The sequence below is a fragment of the Rutidosis leptorrhynchoides genome, chromosome 3 (genome assembly GCF_046630445.1).
Source record: "Rutidosis leptorrhynchoides isolate AG116_Rl617_1_P2 chromosome 3, CSIRO_AGI_Rlap_v1, whole genome shotgun sequence".
Lineage (NCBI taxonomy): Eukaryota > Viridiplantae > Streptophyta > Magnoliopsida > Asterales > Asteraceae > Rutidosis > Rutidosis leptorrhynchoides.
The window spans coordinates 664,821,422-664,831,512 of record NC_092335.1 but is presented as its reverse complement, the minus strand read 5'-3'; the positions used below and the strand labels follow the sequence as shown (position 1 = coordinate 664,831,512).

Sequence of the window (10,091 nt, the reverse complement as noted above, 5' to 3'; positions counted from 1 at the left end):
TGTGTGACTTAACAAAAGGAACAGTTCAGTTGAAGCTCGTTGGCTCTCATGATCAAATAGCAGATGTGCTGACAAAGCAAATCAAGCTGGAGAGCTTTCTGAAGCTGCAAGATGCTATGGGGGTTTGCTCAACCTTAAGTCTGAACTAATTGTTTTGCAGTTACAAGGAGGGATTGATTGGAATAAACCAAGTCATAGTTTTGGCTTTTTTTAGGAGTAGCTGATAAAGTCTTTGTTTTTGAATTAGTTTTATCCGGTTTGTATGCCACTTCTTGCACATCTCTTTTTAGTTTCTTATTTATCGTCTAGTTGGTATTTTGTACTCTTATTTATGTTGAATAAAACGTTCAGAAAAGGCAAGCTCTTTATGCCAAAGTGTTGTGTCAATTGCAAAGATTACATCAGCAACTAGACTTTAGTCGGAGTGCTACACAAAAGCATTGTTGGGCAGTTTCTTGATTATAAGTGAATACGCATAAAACATATTCTATGTAATTATGCATTGGCTATAGAGTTGATCAAAATGTAATAAATGCACGCAATATGTATCATTTTTTACAACTAAGAGTACAAACTTAGACACTACACGTACGGACATTGTGAAAAATGGCTGCTTCACATGACTCGTCTTCCATCAACAAATTTTAAGAAAGGTGCATCGAATCAAGACACCTCTGTTGTGTTGTGATTAATTCCCCAGGTCACCAAAAAACATCTAGGCTCAGCGCTTACTGATAAGGATCTCACTTGTAGGATATTATGCATAATCAAGTACCTATCAACAGATGGTCACTCAAGTTTAATGCAGTACGAAATAAATGAGAACTTTTCTATAAAAATGTATTATATACCACTTGTAGGATATTTTACTTTTTTTTACTCTCTATACCAACACAAGTTACATCAAATTCTATCTCATTTTTATTCAACACAAACCATATCAAATTCATTTTCACATTATTCAAAATGCCTCGAAACGATATTGACAATATTACGAGAGATACATCAGCAGTTGTGAGTGCTAATTTTCCGAATCCAGCACTCGATCTACTTGATATACTTGATATATTAAGTGATGATGAAGATGAAGAAATTGTCGAAACCAATTCCAAAGGTACCTAAAAGATTCTTATCGAGAGGGAACCGCTATCCGTTTTATGATTATTTTTATGAAGAGTCGACTTCCCCCAGAGATCAGTTTCGAAGACGCTATAGGATGAGCAAGTCATTGTTTATCCGCATTTGCCGAGGTTACTCTCAAAAACAAAAACCAGATTAAAGCGGGATGTAACGGGTTGCTAGGTTTTAAAGTTTTTCAAAATTGCACATCGGCGATACGACAATTAGCATACAGTATCGTCGATGTGTGATGAGTATTTACATATGGGCCAACAAACAGCATACGATTGTTTGTATAATTTTTATAAAAATGTGTTTCACTTGTACTCAAATGAGTATTTGAGAAACCAACTCCACATGACGTACAACGTTTAATTGCCAAACTTTCAAAAATACATGATTTTCCGGGAAAGCTAGTAGTCGATTGTATGGGCATGGAAAATTGTCAATATAAATACAAAGGCAACTATACACGAGGCGATCATGGATACCCAAAAATCGTGTTAGAAGCAGTGGCCTTGTATGATTTATGAATTTGGCATGCTTACTTTAGACCCGCTGGTTCAAACAATGACATGAGCGTGCTTAATTGACTTGCTTCAAGATATAGCTCCACCGTGTAATTTTACGATTAGTGGGTGTAACTTTAATAAAGGTTACTATCATGGGATTCATCCAGATTAGGGGACATTATTAAATTAGTAAAATCGTTCAAAAGTCCACTTGAACCAAAAACAACAAAATTCAATAAGAATCAAGAATTTGCACGAAAAGATATTGAACGGGCATTAGGAGTGCTACAAGGTCGTTGGCAACTCATTAAAAACCCGTGCCGGCAATTCTATATCGCTAGAATTCGAAGAATTACGTTCATGATTGTTGCATTGCACAATATGATCACCGAAGACGACGGACCTGCAATGTGTAGACTTGAGGAGAATTATATGCCGGCTCATCGTCCGCGAAGATCAATCGAGGAGAGAGTTGAAGTACACATTCGTATGAATTAAAAGAGTACGAGATTCAACCATTCATCATCTACTTTGACAAAAGCTTATCAAACACATTTGGAATCTTCAGGCTAATTTCCGTGTTCGACACAATCCACAAGTGGGACCTTCCAACACGTCGAACATGACGAAGAAGACTAAAACAAAGATGAAGATGACGCGTAGTTTTATTGTTTTTATTTTATGTTTAAGTTAATGTATTGTTTGAAATTTAGTGTAATTTTAGATTTATTGTAATGCTATTTTAATCGAAACTTAAAGATTTATTTAATTTTTATTTAAATAAATTAATAATTTATAAAATAAATAAATATAGATAATAGATAAATCAAATAATAAAAAAAGTTTAAATATTAAATAATAGAAGGTGGGGCCATGTGATGGGGAGGAAGTATGTCATGGTCGGGAGTATGGTTACGAGTGGTATGTAATGGCCATGTGATGGGGAGGAAATTGTGAGAAAAAGCTGATGTGGCGGTGTGTGATGGGGAGGAAGGACGTCATACTTGGGAATGGTTAGGAGTGGTCTTCCATAGCACATGAAATATATGACTATTATGACAACGCTGGAAGGTAGAGTAGACACTTTTTGTTTTTGAATCATATAAACACATGCATAAAGCAATTGATCCTTTACTTCATTACTTGTAATTATTATTATTGTGTGCTTGTGTCGGACTTCATCCTAATAAAGAACATTAATACATGTATATATTCATTAATACATGTATATATTTACAAATGAGTATAACTGTTTCATACCTTATAAGCATGCATTGCCATGAAATTACTTGGTTAAATTCTCCCTACACTCCAGCAGCAGCTTTAGCTTCATTATCAGTTTTACCCTGAAAAGATTTTTAACAAAGTAAATAATCGCAAAAGATGGTGGATACGAAAAAGAGTTGGTCAAGTTTAAAACAAATTCAGAATGAAATAAAGGTGAATTTTTAACCCTTTTACTCATAAACGGGTCAATTCGGGTTATGGTTTATTCTCAACGAGTCAAAAGTCGCCAAGAAATATACTTTAAATCCACAAAACCATCTATAAATCATTCTATTTAAAACTTGGATCACAAAAAGAAAATAAAAAAATAATAATATGTAATACCCCAGAAGTAGAATTTCGAATTTTCCTTGTAGGAGTCCGCATGGTGACGAATTCCTCAGCTGATGTAGGGTGAACACCAATAGTGGAGTCAAATTGGGCCTTGGTCAGGCCTGCTTTAATAGCAACAGCAAATCCCTGTATTGTAACTTAAGTTATATTTGAAATCATACAATATAAGATTAACCATGAACGGCAAATAAAAAAGATGTAGCAACCTGAACGATTTCGGCTGAATCATCACCACACATGTGTAACCCAACTACTTGGTCAGTCTTTGCCGACACCACTAGTTTCATAAAAACTCTATCAGGGAGGCCAGATAGAGTAGCCTTTAACGGCCTAAAATTTGCAGTATACACATTGATGTCACCATAAGATTCAATTGCCTGCAATTTTGTATAAATTTTGAGATGTATGTGCTAACAAACAGTAAAAAAAAATGACAACTTTGACCCATTTACTCAACAATGGACCCAGGGGCAGAACCTGAATTTTCTAACTAGGGGGGCCAAAAAAGCAAACTTTTGAAAATTTTAAGTGTAGTACTCCGTACCATGTAAAAAAAGGATCATCATAGTCAAATACAAATGAAGTTGAAAATCATTACAACTCGGCTCGATGAGCTTTAAGCATTTTAGAATCATCGATAAAAGACAGAATCTTAATTAAACGTTTCAGTAATTTCCCGTTCAATATAAATCACCAAATTATCTGCTAGAAAGTGATCGGAATTCTTGGTGCGACGTCGATTCTTGCATATTTTATTCTAAAAAATAAACTTACGGATTAAAAAGTGCAAAAATCTACATCAAAAGCTAACGTACAAATTTAAAAGCCAACTTACAGAATAAAAAGCATATTGATGAACAATGAATTAAAATTAAAAAAAAAAAAAAAAAAACATAAACATCTAACAAAATTAGTTAAAAGAAAGTGACGGTTCGATAACTCAAAAGAAAAATTCATGAGAGACGGTCAGATTTTGTATAAATTTTGAGATGTGCTAACAAACAGTAAAAAAATGGCAACTTTGACCCATTTACTCAACAATGGATTATGGACCAATCAGGGTCATGTTTATCTCTAAAGATTCAAGGAGTAAAAATTATGATAAGCTTTTATGGAAATGGGCCTAATGGTCTGAACAGGTTATCTTTTTTATAGTCATATTTGACATATTAATTACCCTTATGACCCACCAACAAACCCATCCATTTTGCACCTCAAATTAAGGTAGTTGCAGGTAACAGCTACCTGTTGCTCGGTAAGACCAACTTGTCCAATTGGTGGCTGAGAGAATACTGCTGATGGTACAGCTCTACAAAAAAAAAAAAAAAAAAAAAAAAAAAAAAATGTATACAATGAGGCACACATTACTAAATGATGATTCACATTATAAAAATAATATATAATATATACCTGAAATCGGGTTTTGTAGGTTCATTTGCAAAAAGGGTTTTGGCTAATGCCGCTCCCTCCATTAAAGCAACAGGAGTAAGATTCATTCTATCAGTAACGTCTCCAACAGCCCAAATAGATGGAACCGACGTACGAGAGTATTCATCGACCTTATTAAGATCATCAAACAAACAAACAAACAATAAATATGACAGACGACCCACGCACATGTGAATACAAAAGGACCTGACAATAACAATACCAGTATTGCTCCATTCTTGTCCAGTTCCACACCCACGCTCTCCAATCCCAAATTCTGCAATGTCAAATGAATTTTAATTATCCATTTCGATAAATATATACTGAATTTAGTTGATAAGATAATGGTCACATGATTCAAATCTAGGTTTCCCCAATGACTAATAGTTTGTTGATGATAGTCATAAAGTAAACACATTTATTGGAAGAAGAAATAGGATAAAGAAAGTAACTTTCTACACATTTTTTAGCATTAAGCCATAAAACAATAACCATATAATTGTTCCACATTCACATATCCAAATTCATACAAAAGACGGTGACGTTAATACCGATACAACATACAAAAAAATCTACTAGTCAACACCTGCAACGTACAAGAAAATCAACAAACAAGTAAATCAAACTAAATCTAACTACCATCAAGGTGGAACTAAAATTACAAGGCAAGCTAAACAAACAACCAAGGCTACATCCATTGGATTGTTGATAGTCAAAAGGTAAACACATTTATTGGAAGAAGAAATAGGATAAAGCAAGTAACTTTCACTCATTTTTTGGCATTAAGCCATTAACTATAAATTTTTTCCACATTCATATATATCCAAATTCATACAAAAGAAAATGATGTTTATACTGGTTTATATTTTACTGAGATAATCCTTGTGGTTTCACTCAAATTGCTGAAATAGTCCCTAAGGTTTATTTTTTATCTACTTGGTCCTAGTGGTTTTCAAAATGTTGTTGAGATAGTCGAGATTGTCCATGTGGTAAAGGACTATCTCATCAACATTTTGAAAACCATGAGGACTGTCTCGGTCAAAAAAAAAAACCCTAGGGACTATTTCAGAAATTTGAGTGAAACCACGGGGACTATCTTCTCCTTTAACTTATACTGCTTATACGTTTACTTTTTTACTTGAGATATTTGGTAATTTATCTTTTACTAGTAAAGGGTACCTTTGTATTGGGCTTTCGGCCCGTGGCAAACATAACATGTGAGAAGCCGTCAGTTGTTCCTTTATTAGTTTTTATCGAAAACGACCCGTCTGAAGATTTGATCACAGCCTGAGGTGACTCCTCTGGGTGGAACTCAATTCCCTTTAAGGACATCTGTTCTGCAACAAAGTCTCTAATCTGTTTAAGTTAAAAAAGTTAGGTTCTTTATAAATTTTTTATATAATACAACACAAACATATGTGATAACTGATAATATTGACTCTTAAGTCCAAATATGTCATTTTGAAAGTCAATCAATATGATATAATGCAATGAAAGTAGTGTTTGCAATTACTTACCTCTTCATCAAACCCACGTAAAACTTGCTTTTGACGGATAAATACATGCACCTCACTTTGCAGTCCATTAAAAATACCAGCAAACTCAACTGCAATGTAACCACCACCAACAATTGCAATTTTTGTAGGTTTGGATGGCAAATCAAGGGCCGCATCCGAATCTATTACATATTCACTTCCAGGTATTTCGGGTATAAATGGACGCCCTCCAACTGAAACTAAAATGTTTCTTGCAGTGTATAGTTTCCCATCAACATCCACAGTGTGCGGGTCCACAATCTGCTCAAAGAATTATACAAGGTAAATTAAGAAAATCATGTTGAAGTATTAATTAACATATAAAAAGGTGTGTTTTGGAAAAAGAATTGAACCTTTCCACGTCCTTCAATTAGTTTAACACCAGCGTTGTTTAGAATGTTCTTGTAGATGCCTGTAAGACGTTGTAACTCAGCATTCTTATTAGCCATTAAAGTGCTCCAATCATGTGTCGGTTCAGAATTGTATGACCATCCGAAACCAAGACTTTCCTCAAATTCATGAGCATATTTAGATGCATAAACAAGCAACTTTTTAGGTACACATCCACGTAGCACGCACCTTCATTTTAATTATCAGTGATCATCAGTCTAACATTCTTTTAAGATAAAAAGTCACAGAATGTTCATACCACCATCAACAAAAATCAAGTATTAATCAAATCAACAATAAATATATTGTTTATACCCACCAATTACATCAGATCACACGTAGCCATCTGCGTCTACATTATAATGTGCAAAAAGGTACCTTATATAGGGACAAGTATATGTAGAAGAGGGATCATGTAATAACTATATGACTTCTAAAGCTAAGAATGCTAGAAATTTTAAAGTTGAATCATATAAAAATCAAAACATTTAACGTATTTACATCGAAACCTTCAACAGCGACTTGGAGTACTGAATTCAACAAAGTCATATAAAAATCGAAACATTTAGCATATTTACATCGAAACCTCAACAGCAACTTGGAGCATTAAATTCAACAAAGTCATAATTATTGATTTCTTCATGTACTGCAGTACATGTATTTGAAAATCCTAATATATGCATTAATATATGTGTTCATTTCAGTTAAATAAAGTTAATTTTGTGAATTTGAAGACTAATATAGCTCAAATATAAAATTTCAAAGTGTTTGATTCCTTCCCTGTATATGAATATGTATGTATATGTAAAAATTTGTGTACAGAAGAATTAAAAAAACATACGTTCCACCAACCCCTCCGGTAGAATCAGAAGAAATAGTAGCAAACGGAAGCTCACAAACAGCAACTGAAGCACCAAAATTGGCGGCAAAACGAGAAGCCCTAACACCACCACTACCAGCACCAATAGTGAACAGATCAAAGTCATAGTGACGTGGCTCAGCGCCGTTCGTGGATTCGGCTCTGGTAGAAAACCGACGTGATTTCAGTAAGCGATTGTCGGAGAGAAACCCTAGGGTTTTTTTCGAGAGATTAAATGGATAAGATGATGAGGATGATAGAGGATTGATAATGAATGGTGAACGAGTTAGGGTAAGGGTTGAGAATCTGTGGTGTCTGTGAATTAGGGTTTGAAGTGTTGAAGATGATAAAGTGGTCGTGAATTTTGGGGTGCTAAGTGATGCTGCCATTTTTGATTAATTTACACTTGTGTGTTACTCCGTATTTTTGTGTTGTGCAGCACCAAATTTAATTTAATTTAAATTTAAAACAACTAGTAAAACAAACCCGATTTAATTTTATGAGAAGAGTTTTTAAATAAAGGATTTAATTAAAGAAAATAATTTATAAACAGATATAAAAATAAATAAATTTAACTAATCAACTTGTATCGCTTATCAATAAATAAGTAAACATAGGCCGTCAACATCTAGGTTCAGGCATGATCCTTTATATCGAAAAATCCAGCAACTCTTTCCTAAATGAGGGGTGTCACCATTCTTTCAAGAAATATCAATAATCCTTGGGAAATTCACAAACTCATATTCACCGCGTTCCCCAGCACGGCGTCAAAAAATTGATGATTGAAAATTGTGCGTGTACTCAATTTGTTTTTTAACTTTTAAATTTATATAACTTTTTTATTAAATCACTTTTAACGCCCTAACGAGCAACAAACTCGGTCAAGTGTAGTTTTTTAGGTTATCGTCCCAAGAGAGTGTAGAAGCGGATAAAAATTGTTATCTAATTATCTTTAGTCTAATTTTTAGGAAAGAATTATAAATGATTAAATAAGTATCTTAATTAAGTAAATTAACGAAACGAACGGATATGAAAGATAATAAACGAATAATAAAAGGGAAGGTGATTACAAGGACTAGAAACACTTGAAAGAATCTTATTATATTGTTTCATACTTACATTAATAAGTAACACATAGTAATCATAGACCAGTCACTAGTCCTAAAAGGCTAAGCTACAAATCACATAACACATGTAAAGTAGATCCTAAAGCATATGTCAACTAAGTGGGTGTTCAAAGTTAACATCTTAATTCATAGCATTTGAATAATCACATTATACATATCATCTTAATCTTATGGTGAGGACTAAGGTAGTATGCAATTAGGTTGACAAATAGATAAGCTAATAAACCTAATCAGATCATCTTCAGTTACTAGCTTAAAGGAAATCTTAATCAAGTTCTCATGCAATCGATAATCAAACACATATAAACGAAGGTTCTTTGACTAGGACTAACAATAGCAAGATTACTATGCAAGTGTAATTTATCATCTTTCTAATTCAATTCTACCAAAGATTTTAACTTAAGTTTCATGCAATTCAAATACCTTGTATTGTGTGATTAACCTAGAAGATAAGATGAATCGAGTAAAAGCTTATTTAAAATTAAGTACTAGTTAATCCTAATTCTTATTATCCACATACTAAATACAAATGGGTTTTTTCTTCTCCCATTGGTCCACGTTTACACCCTTCACTCACATACGTCTACTGCTCACCTTTTGCTCCACTTTAGGGTTTCTTTTCTTTTTCTTTTTCTTTTCAGCTCGACATCTCCCGACACTTCTTCTGTTCAACCATGCTTTCTCCCTTACCTTCAACCTCACCTCCTTTCTTCATTAATCAACAAAAACACGCCACACTTTTTTTAAGCCACATATTTCAGATCTGACCTACACTCACTTCTTTCTCTCTCGATCTAGAAATTTTCAGCACCGATGTGCCTTCCTTTTATTCGATTGATTTTCTCATCTTCGCACGTTCTATTGATTTACAGCAGGTTTGTTTTCTTTGATTTCATCAGTTTTGTTAATCCACCCATTTTTTATTGATGATTCATTAAACATGGTGATATACACTGAAATTTACATACATATAAATACAGAAATAGAGTTTGAGATTGTCGAAGAATGGTGGCAATGGAAGTGAGGCTGAAGTTGAAGACGAATGATATCGGGCAAAAAGTCACGTTTTACCCCCTAAATTGAGCCCCAAAACAATAAAGATTAAAACTTTGTCGGCAAAATTATTGCTTTTTCGGTTGATTTTGTAGATTAAGTAATTACAAAGGTGATGCAAAAAGAATCAAGTAAAACGGAGCTAAAACGAAGATTCTAGAGCGAAAACGGTGAAAGACAAGAAATCAAGTTACGATCCAGTGAATCAGACTGACCAGGCACTAAAAACGGCCTGCCAAACGGCCTACCATACGGCATGCCAGTATGTAAACGGCCTGCCAAATACGGCTCACCAAACGGGCTGCCAAACGGTCTGCCAGTCAAACGGCCTGCCAAATACGGGCCACCAAACGGGCTGCCATACGGCCTGCCAGCCGTATTTTGGCAAAAATCAAGTCTATTTAAAGGGCTTTCTCCATCCATTCCAACACACACTCAACTTGCAATT

At 34.2% G+C, this 10,091-nt stretch overlaps 1 protein-coding gene across 2 annotated transcripts; it reads right to left on the bottom strand.

Annotated features, from left to right (window-relative positions):
- Positions 1-352: 352 nt before the first annotated feature.
- Positions 353-7,907, bottom strand: LOC139899284 (glutathione reductase, chloroplastic-like). Of its 2 annotated transcripts, XM_071882105.1 has the most exons (11): positions 7,446-7,907; positions 6,568-6,793; positions 6,197-6,475; positions 5,859-6,035; positions 4,903-4,956; positions 4,662-4,810; positions 4,497-4,560; positions 3,458-3,628; positions 3,243-3,377; positions 2,892-2,977; positions 353-775 (listed from the first exon to the last, which is right to left on the bottom strand). In XM_071882105.1, the coding sequence occupies exons 1-10, from the start codon at positions 7,850-7,852 to the stop codon at positions 2,936-2,938; spliced, it is 1,704 nt and encodes a 567-aa protein (XP_071738206.1). In that variant the 5' UTR covers positions 7,853-7,907; the 3' UTR covers positions 353-775; positions 2,892-2,935. The 2 variants fall into 2 exon arrangements, with proteins under 2 accessions (XP_071738206.1, XP_071738207.1); XM_071882106.1 differs by lacking the exon at positions 5,859-6,035.
- Positions 7,908-10,091: the final 2,184 nt, after the last annotated feature.